The 24,240-nt window shown below is 45.7% G+C and overlaps 1 protein-coding gene across 4 annotated transcripts in view; it reads right to left on the minus strand.

Annotated features, from left to right (window-relative positions):
* ALDH18A1 (aldehyde dehydrogenase 18 family member A1) overlaps window positions 1–24,015 on the minus strand; it is an 88,399-nt gene extending 64,384 nt beyond the window's left edge. Inside the window, exons 1-3 of one of the 4 annotated variants that reach the window (XM_033942472.1) lie at window positions 23,997–24,015; window positions 6,087–6,183; window positions 4,257–4,480 (exon numbers count right to left, since the gene is read on the minus strand). In XM_033942472.1, the coding sequence (XP_033798363.1) occupies window positions 4,257–4,480; window positions 6,087–6,159 (297 nt within the window). In that variant the 5' untranslated portion in view covers window positions 6,160–6,183; window positions 23,997–24,015. Of the gene's footprint in view, window positions 1–4,256; window positions 4,481–6,086; window positions 6,184–23,314; window positions 23,535–23,627; window positions 23,785–23,996 lie in introns of those variants that run through there. The other 3 variants (XM_033942471.1, XM_033942473.1, XM_033942470.1) reach the window with 3 other exon arrangements.
* Between the last annotated feature and the right edge of the window lie 225 nt (window positions 24,016–24,240).

The following is a 24,240-nucleotide window of genomic DNA, read 5'->3' on the forward strand; positions in this document are numbered from 1 at the left end:
AGCTAATTCTAAATAACTTTATCCATTTATTATTACACAATACAACCTAATTTCATAACTTATCAATTACATCATATCCCACCATACATTCAGTACCCACAACGGAGCCAACCAGTTCATCCAACCCAATTAAAATCTCTTATTAAAGTGCACAGCAGTGTCCATAACTTAGCAGCAATATAGGTCTGCTTAATGTTTTCCTTTGTTAATCTTCTTAGTTTTGTAGCATTTCACTATTCATTCCATAACTTTATAACTCCTTTAGCCACAAGCAACAATCACGCTCGACACCGTGTTTCGCCACAAGGGCGTCCTCAGGAGCTTCTCTGGTTGCGGCTCCACTCCTGTTCATTATTATACCAACTCATCACCAGGCAAATAAAGCGGTTGAGCTTTCCAAATCACGACTGCTCAGCAGGAAACCATAAATGAACAGTAAAATACTACAAAACCAAGATGATTAACAAAGGAAAACATTAAGCAGACCTATAGTTGCTGCTAAGTTATGGACATTGCTATGCACTTTAATAAGAGATTTTAATTGGGTTGGATGAACTGGTTGGCTCCATTGTGGGATATGATGTAATTGATAAGTTATGAAATTAGGTTGTATTGTGTAATAATAAATGGATAAAGTTATTTAGAATTAGCTTATTGTATATTTAATATGAATATTTATTGGGGATATGCTGAAAACCTGGTCGGTTTAAAGCCCTTGAGGACTGAACTTGAACAAGCCTGCTCTAAATCATTTACGAATGCTGAACAGCACTGAACCAGGTACAGAGAGAGAACTCCTCGAATGCCCACCTTTCATCTTGCAAAATGGCTTTTAGTCCTCTTCCTTTAACTAGTTATTAATCCATGACAAGAAATTTTGGGATAAGAGGCAGGGTCCTAAAGAATCTCTTGTGAAATAATTTGTCAAATCTCTTCAGAAAATCCAAAATAAACTATATCAAATGACTTACCTTTGGCCACATGCTGGTATATATCTTCACTAGTCTTTAAGCCCGTTACATTAACGGGTGCTAGAATATATGTCTGTCTGTCTTTCTTTCTTTCTGTCTCTCTCTCTCTCCCAATGTCTCTCTCTCTCTCTCTCTCTCTCCACGACTCCCTTTTTCTGTCTGTCTTTCTGTCCCTCTCCCTGCCCCTGTGTCTTTCTTCCTTTCTGTCTGTCTCCCTCCCTCCTGCTGTCTGTCTGTCATTCTTTCCCTCCATTTCCCTGCGCAGTAGTATTTCTACCCCACTTCCCTGCAACAGCATTTCCCTCCCCCCCCCCGACTTCCCTGTGCAGCAGCAGCGGTATTGGTCTTCCCCTCCAGGTCCCTGTGCAGCAGTTGCAGCATTTCCCCCACCCCTTCCCTTCTCTTACCGTGATCTTGCCTACTCCATTCGGCCCCTCCCCCACGTTCTGGCCTGCTGCGATCTGGCTGCTCCGTTCGGCTCCTCGCAGCTGGAGTCCTCTTCTTTGTCGGCCCCCCCTTCCCTTCCCGCGGTCTTAAGCTTCAGTCTGGTCTGGCCTGCTCGCCTTGCCGTATTTTTTTTTTTAGTTGAAAGACGCGGCGGTGGCTCCTCTCATGATCCCCACCTGCGTCGGAAGTCCGACGCAGGCGGGGATCGTGAGAGGAGCCACCGCTGTGTCTTTCAACTAAAAAATGCAATACGGCAGGGAGCAGACCAGACCGAAAAACAGAACCATAAGCCGCGCATGCGCACTTCATATGGGTCGCTACAGCTCACGGAAAAGCGGCGCACGCATAGGAAGTGTGTAAGCGCGGCTTACCATTTTATTATATTAGATAACAAACTAGTAAATTAGTACGGCAAAACTTCCCTTTGCTAAACATGTTAATTCATTCCTATGAGGGGTGCTGAAAAGTTCTCAGCCCAACCAACCAACTTCCTAAATTCTGAGCGTTATTTTGACTCTACAGCTGAAAAGAGTGTTCTCTTATTTTGTTAAGTGCCAATTTGCAGAAATGAAATTCTATGTTTTGACATTGTTTCAGATCACTGATTGAACCATATTCATGGTTGGGCTGAGAACTTTTCAGCAACCCCTTGTATTAAACGGTGTATTTACATATGTGATGTGATCTAGGAAAATCAAAGCTGATAAACCATATATTTGAGGCCATCTCTGGGAAAGGGTGATTAAAAGTCACTAGGAACAAAAAATAAGGTTTTAATGAATTATGTTAAAAGCATAGAAACATGATGGCAGATAAAGGCCAAATGGCCCATTCACAACATCCACTACCCCATTCCTCTAGCTAAGAGATCCCATGTGCCTGTCCCACGCTTTGTTGAATTCATACCAGTCTATCTCCACCTTTACTCAGAGATTATTGCATACATCTACCACTCTATTGGTAAAAATGTATTTCTTTAGATTCCTTAGATGGACAAAGGAGACCCCATAGACATCATATACCTAGATTTCCAGAAAGCCTTTGACAAGGTGCCTCATGAACATCTACTCCGGAAACTGAAGAACCATGGGGTGGACGGAGACGTGCATAGATGGATCAGAAACTGGTTAGCTGGTAGGAAACAGAGGGTAGGGGTGAAGGGACACTACTCAGACTGGAGGAAGGTCACGAGTGGTGTTCCGCAGGGCTCAGTGCTCGGGCCGCTGCTATTTAATATATTCATAAATGATCTAGAAACAGGAACAAAGAGTGAGATAATAAAATTTGCGGACGACACCAAACTATTTAGTGGAGCTCGGACAAAGGAGGACTGTGAAAAATTGCAAAGGGACTTGGACAAATTGGGGGAATGGGCAGAGAGATGGCAGATGAAGTTCAATGTTGAGAAATGTAAAGTATTGCATGTGGGAATCAGAAACCCGAGGCACAGCTATACGATGGGAGGGATGTTATTGAATGAGAGTACCCAAGAAAGGGACTTGGGGGTAATGGTGGACATGACAATGAAGCCGACGGCACAGTGCGCAGCGTCCGCCAAGAGAGCGAATAAAATGCTGGGGATAATCAAGAAGGGTATTACAACAAGAACGAAAGAAGTTATCCTGCCGCTGTACCGGGCAATGGTGCGTCCGCATCTTGAGTACTGCGTCCAGTATTGGTCACCATACCTTAAGAAGGATATGGTGTTACTTGAGAGAGTTCAGAGGAGAGCGACACGACTGATTAAGGGGATGGAAAGCCTTTCATACGCTGAGAGATTGGAGAAACTGGGTCTCTTTTCCCTGGAGAAGAGAAGACTTAGAGGGGATATGATAGAGACTTACAAGATCATGAAGGGCATAGAGAGAGTAGAAAGGGACAGATTCTTCAAACTTTCAGAACATAAAAAAACAAGAGGGCATTCAGAAAAGTTGAAAGGGGACAGATTCAAAACGAATGCTAGGAAGTTCTTCTTTACCCAACGTGTGGTGGACACCTGGAATACGCTTCCAGAGGACGTTATAGGGCAGCGAACGGTACTGGGGTTTAAGAAAGGATTGGACAATTTCCTGCTGGAAAAGGGGATAGAGGGGTATAGATAAAAGATTACTGCACAGGTCCTGGACCTGATGGGCCGCCACGTGAGCGGACTGCTGGGCGCGATGGACCTTAGGTCTGACCCAGCGGAGGCATTTCTTATGTTCTTATGTACTCCTGAGCCTATCATCTCTTAATCTTATTCTATGCCCTCACTCTGGAGTTTCCTTTTAATAGAAAGAGAGATTCACCTCATGTGCATTTGTAATAAAACAGTCCAAATCTCATCCTTTTGTACGGAATTTTTTTTTTTTTTAAGTTACAGAAGTTCAAATATGAAACTTTTTCAGACTGTTTATAAATTCATGACATGAAATCACCCACTCTCAACATTTTGGATCTGAGATTTTAGTCACCTTTGCTTTTGGGCAAAATAATCAAAGCTATTAAGAAAAAAACAAAGAAGCTACCGACATTTACATATATCACAGGTTTTTATAAGGGGTGGGTGGGAAGAGATAGGAAGCCTCTCCATTTTTCACATCTCCATTCTTTTTCTCAAGCCTGTCCTGGAGACATCTAAGCAGTCTTGCTTTTAGGACATCCATAGTATTTGAGATTTGCGTGTGGGGGAGAGGCTACATAAAACAGGAAGAGTATTAGGATCTTGGAAGAAGCCTGAGTGGCCCCAGAGGAATGAATCTAAGACAATATTTAATGGGTTTGTCTGAGAGGAGATTTCCTGTGTCAGTTCTGCAGAGAGTTTGTAGGAAGATTTAAACTTTTAATAGTCAAAGTTACCTGTTCTACAATAGATGCCAGGCGTCCAAGAGCCAGTCCACATTCATCTCCTCGAGTTACAACAGCACTTCCCAGTTTAACCACAATTCGTTTGGCATGCTTCAGCTCACTGCGGTGGGCAAAGGACTTGCCATGAGAACGGATGAGAGGCATTGTGATAAAAGGAATGTTGCTCCAGTGCCGGAATGCTGCATTTGTGTACACTGTACTGTTAACATGGGTATCTAGAATGGCAGGAAGAAAAAAGTAATGTAGAGAGAGGGTTGCCAGATTTTCCAATTCAAAAAATCCAGACCAGCCCCCAGGCCCGCCCAGTAACACCCCCCCATCCCCCCGCTCTTGTCGGGCAGGGAGAAGTCCATGCATGCCACGCGATGACATGGCATCCACGGACTTCCTCCCTGCCCGACGTGATTTGAGGAGGCTTTTCAAAACCCAAAGTGCCGGGTTTTGAAAAGCCGTCTGGTAACCCTAAAGGCCTGCCACTACAAAAGATTCCTGGCCAGAACCCTTGCCTTCCAGGCAGGCAAATGGAACGACTGGCTGAATAACGTTATCATGCACTCCTCAACCTACTTCAATTTTAGAAAATTGGTAAAAACGAGTTTGTTCAATCGATTTGTAAACTTTCATAGCACTGCTAATTCAACCAGTAATCTTAAGAACTATATAGCTTTCCACTTCTTCCATTATGTAAGATTGTATTGATGACTTTGAATTGTGACCTCTTCGCTGATTGTCCAGCGCTTCTTGTTGTAAAACGCCTCAAACTATCATGGCTTTGGCGGTATATAAGAATAAAATTATTATTATTGTAGGAATCCACACACCCATAAAAATCCAAAAGACTGCAGAAAGAAGAGGTGTGAGACAGTGGAATATGAGCAAGAGAGAAAGACACACTTACAAGCTGAAAGCACAATGGAAGATAAAAGGATTGATGAATGAAATAATATGCGAGATGAAGAGGCTTACTGCTGAACATAGGTGCTCTTTGGGAGAAGACCTGTTTATATTTTCTATCCAAATGTTGACAACATCATGAATCTTATTTAAGCTACTTTGTCTTTCTATATATTTGATTAATGAGTTGCTAGAGAACGGTCACATTTCAGTTTTACCTGCCTTAGAAGGTTGGTGAGAAAGGGGAGGGTTTTTCCTTTATTTGGGGTGGCTATAGTTACAAACATAAAACCTATTTATTTAAATTGATAAAAGTATGTTGTGCCTTGCTATAACTAGAAGTTTGGTAAAGTTTCTTGAACTTGATGGGTAGTATTAATATTCACGTGTATTAGATTATATATTTATTTGTTTGCATTTGTTTTTGAAAACTTGGATTTTCTTCAAATCATTAATAAAGACCTCTAAAAATTAAATCCAGAAGGGTGTTTTGCATTACCTTGTAGCCTGTCAGATGACACTGTGAAATGTGGACACCTACTTTTGATTTTCATTTCCTCTACTCATTGTGACCCCAAGCAATTTGCTTAACCACTGGGATCTTATCAAGATAAATCCTAAGGAAGAAGCCTGTCCTTCTGTACAGCTCTGTGTTTTCCTCCTTAAATCTAGGGTGTGTCTTATGGTCAGGTGCATCTTATGGAGCAAAAAAATACAGTAAGTATCTGTATTTAATATGTGTTGAGGAATTTTAGAATAGGATCATCAGCTTATTTTTGGAAGAAAAAACCCCCCTGAATGGTAACTCAAAAAATGTAACCATTTACATATAATCTGAAACTAAAAATTCTCTCAGTTAAATCAATTGAGCAGGATGCTGCTTTAATATACCTGAGCCATTATGAATTAACAATTGTAAACACTTACACTGTACAACAGCACTGGATCGCATTTGTGCAAGACTGTATCTACCAGAATAAAGGAAGCAAGACCTCCACATGACGAGACGTTAGATGAACAATAGCTGCAAAAGAGAAATTAGGCAGCCATATCATTGTACTTGAAGTTGATTATCAGGAAATACAGAATCTCCATCAAAACAATACATATACTGAATACCCATGGAACTACTACACCAGTCCTTCCCAATACTATACTTATATTCTGCATGTACTTAAATTAGTCCAATATCGTTAACAGACTATAAGGGCTAGATTCTGTAAAGGACGTCTAAAAATTAGATGTCCAGCAGAATGCTGAGCGCAATTCTATAATATATAGATGCACTATAGAAAATTGCGCTGAGCAAATCTAAGTGTATCTATATTGTTAAGACGTCCTTTACAGAATCACCTCTTATACTTTGTATAGACGTCCTAACAACGTCTTATAACGTTATCGTGTGTTAGTGTTATTACATCATTAGAATGGCGATTTTATTCTGGGGATTTTTAACATTCAAATTGTATTCAGTAAAAGGCTGGCACCACTATTATATTTTATCTTTTAATTATTTATATACTACTTATATCCTATGTGGTATTTACACGTGGTTCCTTTATCATATTTCTCTTCTGTTCCGGTTGCCCAGGGTCACAAGAAGCAGTGGGGGATTGGTGCTAAGGCTGTAGCTCTAACCATTGCACCAAACACACTCAGATAGTAAACTGCATGTCAATTCCAAAGCCAAGTTTATATCTCCTGATTTACAAGTAGCCATTTCTCTAGGATAAATATCAAACCATGTAACTTCAACCTTCAATATCAAACTATGTATCTTCAACACTTGTCCAATTCCTCTTTTGGCCTCTATGTTCCTCAAAGTACATGGAAAAAAAAATTATATATATATATATCATACTAAATGCTCTACTTTTTGGTAAGAGGGCTGCTTGCAAAAGCAGGTCTACTTTTGAGCGCGAGTTGGGCACTAGATAGGTGTCTCCTAGGCTTGCCGGAGGCGTCTGCATATAGGTGAATGGGGCTTCTGTTTTTTAATGTTTAATAATGCATTGCTTAAGCAAAGCACATGCAAAAATATATATATCTTGCATACCAAACCTTTTATTTTGGGGGCTAAAGAGGACTCCAGTTTGATATAAAGGTCAAAATATGTTTAATAATGCATTACTCAAGTAAAGCACATGAAATATATACTCTAATATAAACTGGCAATATGCACCTAGATGGCAGAATGCCACTAAAAAATACAAATATGTGCTGGGGTATCTGACCATACTTGGGATTTGAACTCATGACCTTTGGAAGATGGAAGCAGTGCCTTTAACCACTGAGCCACAGGTGCTTTCTTTTAGAGAGGGGGTTCCTGCCATGTGAGATCATAACTATCTCAGGGTAGAAATAAGTTTCCTTCTGGACCCTGGAAAGGCCAGAGTGCAAATGACAAAGTCCACAATTCATACTCTCTTATGAGACCAAAAAGAAGCTGTTAAGGTACTAGGCGGGGTTGTGGTGACCTGTGGAAGATGGAAGAAGTGCCTTTAACCACTGAGCCACAGGAGCTTTTGTTTAGGCAGGGGTTCCTATTATTTTTTAGTGGCATTCTCCATCTAGGTGCTTATTGATGATGCCACACTGAATGCCCAGCTCACGCTCAAAAGTAGACCTGGCTTTGCAATGCCTACATTTTAGGTGTTAGGTAGACATGTTAGCACGCTCAGCAGCATGCGATTCTGGCTGCAGGTGGCACCTATATGGCAGTATAGTAGGGTTTGGGTGGGCTCATATATTCTACCATAATGTAGTAGTGAAAGTGGCTTATAGGCCTAGGTCCTCCTCTCTATGGTTCACAAGGCAAAATAAAAAAGAAACCAACAAACTGTAGTAAAGATGCAACAACAAAACCAGAAAAGAACTGTAGGAAATATACAAGGTACAGGAATTTTATTTAAATCAATAAAAAGTTTTATATCCAAAATTTGTTTTACATCCAAAATTTTATTCACATCAACAAAAAGTTTTATATTCAAAATTAGGCCTTGATATTCATTTGAAAGATATTTTTATTGAAAACTTTTTCATAAAGAAAATAGAAAACATAAGATCATCATACAGTATAGATGATACACTCATGGCCATAGGTGCAACATGGGAACAACAAGCACCTATATGTATGAGAAAGAGAGCAACAGAGACATGAAGCCATATGAATAAGTATAATCTATATTAGTAGGATATACCCAGAGGAACTTATCAACCAATACATACAGTAAGCAGTTGTCCTTTCTGTATCAATTTAGTATAATTTCAGTCTGTTTAATTAATTAATTTTTTAAAGTTCTTTCTGTTATATCTCTTCCCTCTATAGTTAATAGATTCACACATTTCTTCTTGCTGTTTTTAGTTTTTATCCAGTTGTTATCCATCAGGTTTTCTTGCATTGATACATCACAGGTATATATCTTTACCTTACACATGCTCCCACAGCTTATAATTCCCTCACATTTTCATTCTCTTGGTTTCTGGTCTCCACTGATTGCATATTCTATTTCACATACGCATGGGTTATTTTATACATACATGGATTTCTTCCTCTACATTTCACTTGTGTCACCGTCACTTCATCATTATGCCCACATTGATTTTTAATTTTATGCAAGTTCACGATCACAAATTTTGCACATGGCTGTTTCACATCCAGTATAAGAATGCATCACACCATTATCTTTCTATTTCCATAGAGCATTCACACCATTTTATCTTGGGTCACACACAGCATTTATTCGATACCACTTTCTTGCTGTCACCATTATTATTTACACACATACTTCTATTTATATATTATTGTAATATTTTTTAATTATTCAGATTAGGACCCCTGAGGAAGGAGTGTTTCTTCGAAACACGGACCATGTCAGGTCCGTCCTTTTGGATACAAACTATTTTATGATTTTATTTTTATGTTTGTCCAATAAAGATTTGGCGTCCTGTACACCATCACTGCAGTTTTTGCTTTTGTTCTTTGACTGTAATGCCTATGCCATTGGCACAACTAGGGGTGAGAGGAGATATTCATTAGAGAAGAACATAATTTTTTAGATTTGAGACTTCTGTTGGTGAGAGAATTTGCTTTACATTCGTAATTGTGTAACATTATCACATTAGCCCATCAGAAAGTGATATTTAACATTGGGGCAGATTTCCAATTTGAGAGAACCATTTGCAAGGTAATAGTACGGAACTGACAGCCAGTGTTTTGAAAAACACTTCTTCCTCAGGTGTCCGTGATTTTCAGTACATTTGTATACAAGAACCATATGGATAACAGCAATTGAACAAAAGATTCATATTGCACAAACCTCCCATATCATTCACCCTACAGACAGGAGAGACTCTCCCTCCTCCCATCTGGTAGTGCTAGTACACGCATTCCTCTTTCACTCTGGGCCTCGCGCACTGACCTCACAACTAAAAGAACAGTCCCAGGTAAGCAGTGCATGCCATTCGCACGAAACCTTCTCTACCAATTTCTTTTTTAATTCTTTATTTTCATTTTATAGCATTGACATTATATTAGTCAAAACAAGAAAATAATACAACTCAGTTCAAACATTAAAATGAGACAATAGGTAATAATGAAAATATGCAATTGAAATACAAAAACAAAATTTTTTCATTCTCATACGGCAAAAACATTAGACCCAAAGTGAATTTTTACTGGTTTGTATCATTAGACCTCAATCAAAGGGGGAGAAAGCTTTACAGTGGCTGAAATCTTTATCAAATAATACCAAGGAAATAAAAGATGGTAGCAGGAGAGAACAAAAACCAAAAACCTTATACTTGAGCAGGTTGAGACTGAAATTCTCTCAAGAATTTAAAGTTTGCTCTTTAGCAGAAATACATTTTATCAACTGCTGAGGTTCAAAGAAAATAAATCTATTCCCTTGATAGGTCATTACACATTTACAGGGGAATCTGAGTACAAACGTTGCACCTAACTGCAGAACCCGTGGTCTCAAAATAAGAAATTGTTTTCTTCTCTTTTGGGTCATTCGTGACACGTCTGGATACATTCTCACTGTTTTAGTCATAAATGGTACATCTTTAAACTTAAAAAACAATTTAAGCATCCATTCCCTGTCAGCATCTATAGCAAATTGTACAAGTAGCGTATCAGTTGCCGGTATCTCTTCACCTGACCTCTCCAGGAAATTTGTCAAATCCAAACTATCAGCAGACAAATTCTGCTGGTTTGGTTTTTGAACAGATGCTCTAGTTGGTAAATAATATATTTTAGTGAGAGGCGGATAGGAGGTTTCGGGAACTTTCAAAACTTCTTTCAAATACTTTTTAAATGTATCCTGCACTGAGATAAGTGGTAATTTTGGAAAGTTAATAATCCGAAGATTACTTCTTCTAGTCATATTTTCCAACATTTCCACCTTAAAATTAAGGTTTCCACTATCTCTTACCCAGACCAAAGCCTGGGACTCCACTGTTTTTATTCTAGTTTCATGTCCATCCACTTTATTTTCAACGCTGGATATCCTATTTTTCATTTCCAAATTTTCAGACACAACAGAGGTATAACGTGTGGTAAGTTGCTGCATTTGAGTTCCCAAAGAGATTTGCAAACTAGATATTGCTTCCCAAATTGTCTCCATATTGAAAACCTTGGGCCTCTGCATTGGTATCAGTTCAGCACCCAGAACCTCTGGTGAAAAAGTACCTGGAACTTCAGCAGGCGATGAAGTCAGTGTCAGGAAATCCTGAGGCAGTTTCTGTTCCAACTCCTCCGAATGCACAGATGGTTGATTTGGCTTCACCCCTCCTCCTGCTGGGCCGACTCCCGATCTCAGCAGGTCTGGAGAGCAAACACCCCGGGGCATTTCCTCCACCGTTGACTGGCCAAACGCCCCCGAACAACTCGGAGGACTTTGCTCTTCCATTGACTGGTCAAACGCCCCCGGGCAACTCGGAGGACTCCGCTCTTCCGGGGTTAAAGATGTTGCCTTGAGGGAGAGCTGTAACGCTTCAGCCAGCGTGTCTCTTCCAGCCGAGAAAGCCTCCGGCTGTGTTGGCGTCCCTCGCTGAAGAAAGGCGTCCATCAGGCCCGTTGCTGCTGGCAAAGATTCGTCGGGAAAAACCCGAAGTTTAGACTTTCATTTCACCATTTCAAAGGTAACAGCAGTCCGGGAACATCCGTGGCGTCTAGCTCCAGCCACCCGCGGCCATCTTCCTTAAGCCACTCCCCCTCGCTCTTCTGCTCATCCTCTACCAATTTCTGTTATCCATATGGTTCTTGTATAGAAATGTACTGAACATCATGGACCCCTGAAGGTGTTTTTCGAAACACGGACTGGATCGGGTCCATACTATTTAATATCAAGGACTAATTTTTGGATATAAAACTTTTTATTGGTTTGAATAAAATTCCTGTACCTTGTACATTTCCTGCAGTTCTTTTTTGGTTTTGTTGTTTTCACTAGTCCACCCACCAGGCTACTTAAGACACCTGTGTAGCTCTACTAGGCTTCCCCATACCAGATGCTGCTGTTTTAGAGATAAGTATGTACCTTTTTGGTCTCATTTTTGTGTGGTGGAAGAGTGAGGAAGTGTGGGGGTATCTTATATACAGTGGTCATCTGGTCAGTTTGGGCACCTTTGTGGCACTTAGACATTTCTAGAACAGGTCTAGTTCCAAATGACTAAGTTCTATCCAGGATGTCTTGCAAAACGTTTTATCGCTGCAAGACATCAAAGTCTAACCTGTCCTTAGGCACGCCCAAAGAACCACCCATATCATCACTCCACCACACCCATCTCTTGCTCTGGACACACAGAGACTGAGACACCTCGCTAGACATCTAGAAAGGCAGTTTTGATTATCAGCACTTGGACGTCCTGGCGATTAGGATGTCCAAGTGACGATTTAGGATGCTTTTTGGATGTCTATGTTTTTTGCTTATGAGCCCGATACTATCATAAGAATTATCTGATCCTTATTGAACACTTGGTATATTGTTTTATCAGTTTTACAAATGCCACCACTCTGTGGTAGTGGATTGCACTTTCACAGCTGAACTACAAAACAAAGTCTCTTAAAAGGAATGGAAACCTAATGCCTTCCTCAATGAGACTCTCCCTTTTTATTGAAAAGACTAGTAGTGAACATTCCCCACATTTTAAAATCAAAAGGCAGGATAGATGCAAATACTAAAGCATAAACTTTCCTTTTGTCATCCTGCTGAAGTTCTGCACCCAGCAACTAGTGCCTAGTATGGACTGAGGCAATGAACAGAGAAATGCTGATTTCTACAGATGCAGTACTGAAGCAAGTCCTTAAAAGCTGCCGCATACCGTATAAACTCAAATATAAGATAATCTGAATATAAGTCAAGGTACCCTTTTTCCCCAAAAAAAGAAAAAAAAAAGTTTGACTTGCAATATAAGCTGGGGTATGTGTGTTAATATTCATGTGTCCTACCCAGATCTGCACTCAGCCCCCCTCCTTCCCCATCAGGCTCTCTACCCTGTCCCCCCTCCCTCCCTGCCAGGCTCTGAACCCTGTCCCACCTCCCTGCCCTGTGCCCTGTCCCCCTCTCTCCCAATGTCCTACAGGCCTCCACAGAGCCTGCCATATGACCTGGTGGTCCAATGGTAGACCAGAACAGGAGGTATCCTTCTCGTCTCCTGTCCCAACCAACTCTAACAATTTTATTACCTCCCTCCCGCCTCCCCCACGTACCTTTTTGAATTCAAGTTTCTTTATTTTTGATATACAATAAAATAGAATATAAAAAGTAAAAAAATAAAAATAAAAGCATGTCTAAGTTAAAAGGAGGGAAGGACTTATGCATTGACGTACATAGGGAAAGAAAAATTATTTAAATACATCAAGATGAAAAAAAAATAAAGGGAGCAAAAGGGAAGTACATTTGGGTGGGGGGTGTTGCTTCAAAAGAAGCGTTTTAATTGTCAAAAAAAAAAAAAAAGTTCTGCAAAGGAGTAACAATTATTGTTGAAGCGGTGGTCCAGCGCAAGTTTCCTGCGCTGAGCACCTCCCCAAATGGCTGAGCGTTCTCACAGCCCAGGAGTGTACCAGGTATGAGTGAGCTTTTTGTGCTCCTGCCCGGCCTTGAGCCACTCACTGAATGGCTGCCGCCAGTTCTCATGAGTCCCACAAGAACTGGTGGCAGCCATTCAGTGAGCGGCTCAGCGCCGGGCAGGAGCACAAAAAGCTCACTCCTGCTTGGTACACTGCTGGACCACCAGGGATTCAAAAAGGTACGCAGGAGGAGGTGGAAGGGAGGTAAAAAAAATTGTCATAGTTGGCTGGGATAGGAGACGGGAAGGATCCCTCCTGTCCTGGCCCACCAGCAACAAGTCTGGGAGAAATCGCATCTTATATTCAAGTATATACGGTAATTCTTCTACAGTAACCAAATAGAGCAGGTTTAGACAGTTAAAAAGCCTATCTCCTATCCAATAGCACAAAATCACAGGGTGCCTTGGCAGCTGCTAAAACTTCTACCTAGATTTACAACATAAATGTCACATGTCAAAAGGCAGCAAAATTAAAAAAAAAATAAAAAAAAAGTAAATGCACTCTGTGTGCAAAGTTTATGAATTCCTAGTTAAACTATGTGTTCCAATCAGCTCTTAAGTGAAACAAGCTAACACAACATCTACCTGGTACACAAATATTATTTCTGCAATGTTTCTGCATTTATCATTGAACTTTAGAGCAACACGAGTAACAGCCCCATTTTGTTGGCCTAAGCAAAAAAATCTGAATTAAGAAGAACAAATTTTCTTCCCTAATCCATGCTACACTTTCAGTTGCTTAAAAGCACAGTTACTTACCGTAACAGGTGTTATCCAGGGACAGCAGGCATATATTCTCACATGTGGGTGACGTCATCTACGGAGCCCCGATGCGGAAGCATTTTCAAGCAAACTTGATTGAAGATTTAAGTTTGCTCTGCTGCTCCACGCATGCGTGCCTTCCTGCTCCACTAGGGGGTGCATCCCCTCGTGGTCTCCAGTTCACTTAACTAGCCAAGAAGCCAACCTCGGGGAGGTGGGTGGGTTGTGAGAATATATGCCTGCTGTCCCTGGATAACACCTGTTACGGTAAGTAACTGTGCTTTATCCCAGGACAAGCAGGCATGATATTCTCACATGTGGGTGACCTCCAAGCTTACTGCAGAGGGATGGAGGGAAGTTGGCAATTTAAGCAAATAGATTTCGCAACACCGATTGGCCGAATCGGCCATCGCTTCTGGACAGGGAGTCCAGACAGTAGTGGGAGGTGAAGGTATGAACCGAAGACCATGTGGCAGCCTTGCAGATTTCCTCAATAGGTGTTGACCTGAGGAAGGCTACGGAGGCTGCCATCGCTCGGACTTTGTGTCCCGTTACTCGACCATTCAGCGCGAGACCAGCCTGAGCGTAGCAAAAGGAGATGCAATCGGCCAACCAGTTGGACAAGGTGCGTTTGGAAACTGGGTGACCTAACCGGTTTGGGTCGAAGGACAAAAACAGTTGTGGGACTTTCCGGTGTGGCTGAGTGCGTTGGAGGTAAAAGGCCAGCGCTCTTTTGCAGTCAAGAGTGTGGAGCGCCACTTCTCCGGGGTGAGAGTGGGGCTTGGGGAAAAACACAGGTAAGACAATGGACTGATTTAGATGGAAATCAGACACTACTTTAGGTAGGAACTTTGGATGGGTGCGGAGTACCACCTTGTCGTGATGGAATACCGTGAAGGGTGGGTCCGCTACCAGGGCTTGTAGCTCACTAACCCGCCGTGCGGACGTGAGTGCAAGTAGGAAAATTACCTTCCAAGTGAGGAATTTTGGATGGCATTTGTCTAGGGGCTCAAATGGAGGTTTCATTAGTTGGGCCAGAACCACGTTAAGGTCCCAAACCACCGGGGGAGGTTTGAGAGGGGGGTGGACGTTCAGCAGGCCCTTCATGAAGCGAGTGACTAAGGGATGGAGCGAGAGGGCTTTCCCTTCCAGGGGCTGATGAAAGGCCGCAATCGCACTGAGGTGTACTCGAATGGAGTTGGTCTTTAGGCCGGAATGAGATAGTTGAAGTAGATAGTCAAGGACCAGGGGGACGGGGACCGACACCGGGTCCTGGCTGTGGGAGGAGCACCAGGTTGAGAATCTGGTCCACTTTTGGGAGTAGCAGGTTCTCGTCGAGGTTTTTCTAGAGGCCTCCAATATCTCCTTGACTGATTGAGACACGGGGAGAGCAGTCAGGGGGAGAGAAACCAAGCATTCAGATGAAGAGATTGAAGATTGGGATGTAACAGTGAACCCTGACCCTGTGACAGTAGAGAGGGAAACAGAGGCAGAGGCAGTGGATCTCTGACACTGAGTCGAAGTAGAAGGGAAAACCACGGCTGGCGTGGCCAGCGAGGGGCAATCAGGATCAGGGTGGCTTGTACCGTTTTCAGGTGGATAAGCGTCCGCAGTATCAGAGGGAACGGTGGGAACGCGTACAGGAACCTTCCCTCCCAATCGAGGAGGAAGGCGTCGGCCTCGAGCCGGTCCGGGGAGTATATCCGGGAGCAGAAGAGAGGCAGCTTGTGGTTGTGAGGGGACGCGAACAGGTCTATTTGAGGCGTCCCCCACCGTTCGAACACTCCTCGTAGGGCCTGAGAGTGTAGTGACCACTCGTGTGGCTGGAGGAGGCGGCTGAGTCTGTCCGCCAGGCAGTTTTGTTCTCCTTGTATGTACACCGCCCGAAGGAAGGTGTTGTTGGAGATTGCCCATTTCCAGAGGCGCAGAGCTTCCCGGCAAAGGGGCCAAGATCCTGTGCCCCCTTGTTTGTTTACGTAGTACATCGCTACTTGATTGTCGGTTCGGATGAGAACCACTCGGTCGCGGAGCAGATGTTGGAAGGCTACTGCTGCGAGGTAGATGGCCCGAAGTTCTAGCACGTTGATGTGGCAGCGTCGGTCTTGTGCTGACCACATTCCTTGGGTGCGCAGGCCGTCCAGATGGGCTCCCCAAGCGTACTCCGACGAGTCCGTGGTGAGTACCTTGCTGTGGGGTGGGGTGAGGAAGAGCAAACCTTTGGAAAGATTTGAAGAGTCGGCCCACCAGCGGAGCGATCGTTGCAATGAAGGAGTCACTGTCACTGAGTGGTCGATCGGGTCCCGGTCTTGACGCCATTGAGACGCCAGGGTCCATTGAGGGATTCTCAGATGGAGGCGGGCGAAGGGTGTGACATGGACGGTGGAGGCCATGTGGCCCAGGAGGATCATCATCTGTCGGGCTGATACTGAGGTCAGCCGAGAGATCCTTCGGCTCAGACTTACTAACGCCTCCAGGCGCGGAGGGGGGAGGAAGGAACGGAGGCGAACCGTGTCCAGCGTGGCCCCGATGAACTGTAGGGATTGTGAGGGGCGTAGTTGAGATTTTGGGAAGTTTATTTCGAACCCCAGACTTTGTAGATAGGTAATAGTCTGTTGGGTCGCTGAGATAGCCCCTTCTTTGGACGGGGCTTTGATTAGCCAGTCGTCCAGGTAGGGGAATACCTGGAGGCCCTGGGAGCGTAAGGTTGCTGCTACCACCACGAGGCACTTGGTGAAGACCCGAGGTGATGATGCTAGTCCGAAGGGGAGGACTCGGTATTGTAGGTGCCAGTCCCCTACTTGGAAACGCAAAAACTTGCGGTGAGCGGGGTGCACTGGGACATGTGTGTACGCCTCCTTGAGATCGAGGGAGCAGAGCCAGTCGCCCTCGTCGATCAGGGGGTAGAGTGTTGGTAGTGAGAGCATCCGAAACTTTTCCCGTACCAGGAATTTGTTGAGGCGTCTCAAGTCTAGTATTGGGCGTAGGTCTCCCGTTTTTTTCGGTACCAGAAAGTAACGGGAGTAGAAGCCCTTCCCCCGTTGGTCGGGGGGGACCTTCTCCACTGCTCTCAGGCGAAGCAGGTCTCGAGCTTCGGAGAGGAGTAGAGGTAGCTGAGTCCTGTTGGGAGGGCAATTCCTTGGGGGGTTGTCCGGGGGAATGGCCCGAAAGTTGAGAGAGTACCCTGATGAGATCACGCCAAGGACCCATGCGTCCGTCGTGAGTTGTTCCCAGCGAGGGTAAAAGGCTTTGAGTCGACCTCCGATGGGAAGGTGGTCTGGGACTATGGCGGAGGGGGCCCGCCCCCTTCCGCGTGTCCCGTCAAAAGGACGGGGATGGTTTGGTGGTCGCGGGCGGTTGGGACTTGGGCATGGCCCTGTGATGGGCTTGCGGACGTCTGGGTGGGGGCCGCGAGAAAGCAGGGGTGGACTTTTGTGGGTAGCGGCGCGGAGGGGCCCTGTATGGCCTGGGCGCTGGCGGTTTGGGCTTTTGCCGGACAAGGGAGGCAAATGAGCGTTCATGTTCGGAGAGGCGTTTTGTCGCCGCCTCGATAGTGTCATCGAACAATTCCTTTCCCACGCAGGGGAGGTTTGCTAACCGGTCCTGTAAGTTGGGGTCCATGTCGACCAGGCGCAGCCAAGCTAGTCGGCGCATGGCGATAGCGAAGGCAGCTTCTCTGGAGGAGAGTTCGAAGCCATCGTAGGCCGCGTGGAATAGATGAAGGCGCAGGTTGGAGAGGGACTCTAAAAGCAGGCCGAACGTTTCCTGTCGGGAGGCCGGTAGGTCAGTCTCAAAGGCTCTCAATAGTCCAATGAGGTGTTTGAGGTATGATGTGAAGGTGAAAGTGTAGCTTTGCACCCTAGAGGCCATCATTGCGTTTTGGTATAGTCTCCTGCCGAACTTGTCCAGGGTTCGGCCTTCCCGGCCTGGGGGTACCGCTGCTGAGACACGGGACGGGTGAGCCTTTTTCAAGGAGGATTCCACCAGCAGCGATTGGTGGGAGAGCTGTGGTTGCTCGAATCCCGGATAAGGTACTGTGCGGTACTTGGCCTCTATTTTGGAGGGTACGGCTGTGACCATGTAGGGGGTCTCCAGGTTCCTGAAGAAGGCCTGTTGGAGTACCGGGTTAGGTGGTAAGCGGAGGGACTCTCTGGGCAGTGATGGCATATCCAGCTCCGCCAGGTACTCTTTAGAGTATCTGGAGTCGGACTGGAGATCTAAGTCCAATGCTTGGCCCATGTCTTGGACAAAGCGAGTGAAGGATGGGCGAGATGTCCCCGGAGCCCCGTGCGGGGTCAGGGAACGAGACCTTCGCCGGGTGGAGAAGGATAAGGAGGCTTCCCTCGAGTATCGAGGTTCATGCTCTGATCCATGCTCCGAGGTTGGGGAAGCACTGTGAGAGTGTTCCGGGGTTGTCGATCTTCGGCGTCTCGAGGAGCCCCTCGGAGACGATGCCGGGGTTAGGGGTACCGATCGATGTCGGGTTGGTGACCTCGATCCGGACTCCCTCGGAGAATGCGTCCGAGGGGGAGTTCGGAGGATACGCGGGTTGGAGAGTGATAACTCAGCCACCCTTAGTGGTCCTGTACGAGGTGTGGGGGAACGGCCTCGTAGGGTTGGTGAACCTCGGGCCTTCTTGGAGGTACGGCGGTTCGAGGTTTCTGTCGTTCTAGCCCGACGTTTTGCCCCTCGGCGGTCCGCAGAGGGGGAATGTCTCGGGCGTCTCGGCGAGGAGTCCGAGGAGGATGGGATGCGGCGAGGATTGCGCACCTTTCCTCGAGGTTGTTCGGTGCGAGGCTCAGGTTGGTCTGGCGCATTCGAGGTCGAGGCCGATTGAAACTGGGCTATTGCAGCGGACAGCTCCGACGTGATCATCGCTCGGAGTAGGTCCTGGAAGACGGGCACGGACAGCATCGAAGGCATGTCCCCTGCCTCTGTGCGCTCCACCGGGGGCGACCTCGTATCAGAGTATTCCCGTGTGGTGGAGGCACGGCCCGAAGGCTTGGAGGGCTTAGACGGGGCTGTAAGCATGGGGCTTCCGCCATGCGTCGCCCTTGTCCCCGAGGCTGGCTTCTTCGCTGTTACAGAACCTGAAGAGGGAAGAGGGGACTTACCCGGAGCCGAGGCTTTCTGTTGTCCCGAGGACTTCGGGGTCGAGTCTCGAGGCGATGCCGAGGTTTCCGGGGCCGAGGTCAAGGCCGGGGCCGAGGCCAGGGCCGACCTCGAGGCCGAAGTGGGGGGTTGGTCCGGGGTGAAGAGATCCGCCATGCGGGCTTTTCTTCGGCGGAGGGCCCGGTTTTGGAAAATAGCGCACTGGGGGCAGGAGTCGGTTGGATGAGTCGCCCCCAGACAAAGGATGCACCGGCGATGCGGGTCTGTGAGAGAAAGAAGCCGCTCGCACCGGGTGCACTTTTTAAAGCCGGTCAAAGGCCGGGACATTAAATCGAAAGTAGCCGCGGCTCGATTAGCCACGCGGCCACGGGGACCCGGAAGCCTCCGGGTCGTTGAAAACGAAGCAGGAATCAAGTAAAAAGGTAAGGAATTCGCGCACAGCGACTTAATCGTGAAAAAACAAGAAAAAATCGCGGTGCTAGAAGGCAGTTGGGGCAGAGCCTGAAAAACACGTCTTCTAGGCTCGCGGAAAATTTTGAACTGGAGACCACGAGGGGATGCACCCCCTAGTGGAGCAGGAAGGCACGCATGTGTGGAGCAGCAGAGCAAACTTAAATCTTCAATCAAGTTTGCTTGAAAATGCTTCCGCATCGGGGCTCCGTAGATGACGTCACCCACATGTGAGAATATCATGCCTGCTTGTCCTGGGATAATCACCTTTATCCTTGCTCATTCCCCCCAAATAGCCAACTTTCTTTAATATTCAACCACTCCCCTACCCTCCTCTGCACACGAAGATCAGAAGTTCTGTTCATCCATTCTTGATTATTATTCAAAGTGCCACATGCTCTTGCACTGCATGTGGCTGACCCGGAAGCCTTCTCTCCAATGTCAAGAGGGAAGGCTTATGGGTCAGCCACTTGCAGCGTGTAAGAGGCACTGCCTACATCCCTGCAACAAGTGCCGAAGGAAGGAGCAGCCCAGCTGGACGGCCCTGAAGGAAGTGAGTACAGCCCTGGAGCAAGCAAGGGATAGAGGGGACATGATCTGGGAGAAAGGAGCATGAATTTGGGACATGGAAGGAGCACAAATTTGGGACAAAGGCTGGAAGGCACTGAGGGGGTACGAACTCGGGACACAGAAAGAAGGGGGCCCTAATTTGGGACATAGGAAGGAGGAAGGGAATAGAAAGAATTGTTGGGCATGGGTGTGCGAAAGGAAGAGATGGTGCATATGGGAAAAGGAAAAAAGAGGAAAAACATAGTAACATAGTAGATGACGGCAGATAAAGACCCGAATGGTCCATCCAGTCTGCCCAACCTGATTCAATTTAAATTTCTGGGCAAGAATCCAAAGCTTTACCCGGTACTGTGCTTGGGTTCCAACTGCCGAAATCTATGTTAAGACTTACTCCAGCCCATCTATACCCTCCCAGCCACTGAAGCCCTCCCCAGCCCATCCTCCACCAAACGGCCATATACAGACACAAACCGTTCAAGTCTGCCCAGTACTGGCCTTAGTTCAATATTTAATCTTATTTTTTGATTCTAGACTCTTTGTGTTCATCCCACGCTTCTTTGAACTCAGTCACAGTTTTACTCTCCACCACCTCTCTCGGGAGCGCATTCCAGGCATCCACCACCCTCTCCGTAAAGTAGAATTTCCTAACATTGTTCTTGAATCTACCACCCCTCAACCTCAAATTATGTCCTCTGGTTCTACCATTTTCCTTTCTCTGAAAAAGATTTTGTTCTACGTTAATACCCTTCAAGTATTTGAACGTCTGAATCATATCTCCCCTGTCTCTCCTTTCCTCTAGGGTATACATATTCAGGGCTTCCAGTCTCTCCTCATACGTCTTCTGGCGCAAGCCTCCTATCATTTTCGTCGCCCTCCTCTGGACCGCCTCAAGTCTTCTTACGTCCTTCGCCAGATACGGTCTCCAAAATTGAACACAATATTCCAAGTGGGGCCTTACCAATGACCTGTTCAGGGGCATCAACACCTTCTTCCTTCTACTGACTACGCCTCTCTTTATACAGCCCAGCATCCTTCTGGCAGCAGCCACTGCCTTGTCACACTGTTTTTTCACCTTTAGATCTTCGGACACTATCACCCCAAGGTCCCTCTCCCCGTCCGTGCATATCAGCTTCTCTCCTCCCAGCATATACGGTTCCTTCCTATTATTATTGGTCAGAGAGAGAGAGAGAAGTAGAGATGCATGGGGAAAAGAAGGATGAGAGGAAGAAATGTTGGATATGGTGGTGGAGAGGGACAGACTGAAGGGGATGCAAGGGGGAAGAATGCTGGACATAGTGATGGAGGGAGAAATGTGGCATGGTTCTTGAGAGGGGTGATAGAAGGAGAAATGGGCATGGGGCTGGTGGGTAGTGGTAAATAATGCTGCACATGATCCAGGGGGTGAGAGAAGGAGAAATACTAGATGTGGCAGTAGAGGGAATGCGACAGATACACCCTGGATCTCTTTTTCCCCATTCCCTTTGCAGCAAGAGAGAGAATGAGAGAAAGACAGATGGACAGTGAGAGGGAGATATGTTGCCAATAAGGGTGGAGGAGAGAGGAAGAAAAGTGGACTCAGAGGGACAGAGAGAGATTATGGTTAGGGAAGGGAATGAGGTCCAGAGGAGAGGAAGCATGCAGGTGGCAGAAATAAATAAATATTGGATGTATAATCAGAAGGAAGTGCAGCCAGAGACTCATGAAATCACCAGATAACAAAGGTCAGAAAAATGATTTTATTTTCACAAGTGACTGAAATGTGTCAGCTTTGAGAATTTATATCTGCTGTTTATATTTTGCACTAAGAACATAAGAATAGCCTTACTGGGTCAGACCAATGGTCCCTCAAGCCCAGTAGCCCATTCTCACGGTGGCCAATCCAGGTCACTAATACCTGGTCAAAACCCAAGGAGTAGCAATATTCCATGCTACCGATCCAGGACAAGCAGTGACTTCTCCCATGTCTTTCTCAATAACACAGACTCTGGACTTTTCCTCCAGGAACTTATCCAAACCTTTCTTAAAACCAGCTACGCTATCCGCTCTTATCACATCCTCTGGCAACTCGTTCCTAAGCTTAACTATTCAATGAGTGAGAAAAAATTTCCTCCTATTGGTTTTAAAAGTATTTCCCTGCAATTTCATTGAGTATTCCCTAGTCTTTGTAATTTTTGATGGAGTGAAAGCAGAACATGTACAAAAAACTGTCAAAAACTGTCACTGTCACTGAGTGGTAGGTGCCTATTTGGATACACAGACTTGTCAACACCTTACAGTATATTCGTGTACAAGAATTTGCATACAAAGAATCAAGGTATTTAGGCATCCTGTCCCATAAATTTCTCATTTTAAAATTGGTGTAGCACAAGACAATGACCAGCAAGCAGATTCCCATTTATTAGCAATGATTTCTGCTTCTCTATATTAACTTTCTCTTATTATAAAACACCAAATACCACCTTTTCATAATTATTCCTGATCATCTTCACACTGGTTTGATTTGGCCTAGCATCTACCAAACTAAATCAATCCAAAAGGTCTCCATCTCCTGCCTCCATCCCCTACCCTTGATTTATCTGAGGCCCATAACTTTACATTATTTATTCCCCATAACAATCATCAAAAAAAGTAAATTCATCTTGAAATGAAAAGCATCTCAACTGAGTCACCTCGGAAATGTTCCCATCTAGTAAGACATAGGCAAGCCCCTCCATACAGCTGTGCAGACACCAATGTTTCAAAATAATTAAGGATGTCAAGACACAGTACAATTTACCCCCCCCCCCCCTTGGGTCCCGACTCCTCTTCGTGGGGTTTTCAAGACACTCATAATGGACGTGCATAACCCAATTTTACATAGATTATAGGTCTACTATAGACAGGTTTAGCTCTCGCACATTCACTCCCGATATCCTGAAAACCCAGAATCTGATTTGGAAAGCCCTGGTGTGCAGGAATAAGAAAAGTAAACCGGTCAGCACGCTAGCAGCCTTAGCCCCCGTACAAGCATTGCTTTTATTCCTACAGTACCCATCTTCAAGTCGCGGCAACAGTTTCGCCAACCCAAGAAGCATCTCTTACGTCCCAGCGCGTCCACGGCAAGACACACAACAAAGTTACCAAGTCACACGCTTTTGGGAAGTGGGGGAGGGGACCGGTCTTCCCTACCCTCTCCCCTAGATCCAGGGACTCACCCTTCCTTACGCACGAACTCGCCCACCACCAGCAGTCCCGCAACTTTCCTCCTTCGCTCCCTTGAACAAGTCCCGCCTTACTGAAAACAGGAAGTTGCATCAGAAAAGGGCGGGACGCTGGAAGGAATTGAACCCCGTGGTGTCAAACGAGAGCGGGGCGTCGGAGAGGGAAAGCTGCAGGGCCATCTCAAAGACAACACCGGGGAAGTAGAAAGCTGCACGGGAAAGGGATCTGCGGGAATTCCGCGGGGAGGGAATTAGTTCCTCTGTGGAGTTCCCATGGGAGTGTACGAGCCACCTGGCGACCGCTTACCTATCCAGAGTCCTCCAAGTCGTCCAGGAACCGCCTCCTGGCTTCAATAATTCAGCGCAGCCGCACTTGCTTTCCACTCAAGCAGGTGCGGCGAGGCGCGTACTGACACATGCACGGGCCGGCGGTATTGGAGGTCATGTGATCTCTTGGCGTTTGCGTGTGGCGACCTCCACGTGGCGCCACATCGCTGCACGTGGAGGATGCCGCATCCATACACCGGTAGATCAGATGACCTCTGATGTCGCTGGACCCTGCACGTGTCAATGTGAGCCTTGCTGCGTTTGCCGGGTAGAGAGCAAGTGCGGCTGCGCTGAATTGTTGACGCGAGGAGTTCTAGTCAACCCCTGATTTGCCACCAAAGCGGGTTACCTAATGCTCTGTGAGTTGGCTGATCGCATAAGTTGTTGTCTCTCTCTTGCTCTATCAATTCGCGCCGGTTCGACAAATATGTTTTATGCAACGTTTGCGTACAATTGTGTGGAAGACTAAGGGCCAGCAAAGGTTATATAGGTAAAGCGTGAAATTAAGATGCCCTTAATACAATTTACGCTAACTAAATAAAAGGTGTACCTTATATGCATCAGTGGTGACCACTTAGAGGGATTCAATTAGT

This window comes from Geotrypetes seraphini, chromosome 4 (assembly GCF_902459505.1).
Source record: "Geotrypetes seraphini chromosome 4, aGeoSer1.1, whole genome shotgun sequence".
Taxonomy (NCBI): domain Eukaryota; kingdom Metazoa; phylum Chordata; class Amphibia; order Gymnophiona; family Dermophiidae; genus Geotrypetes; species Geotrypetes seraphini.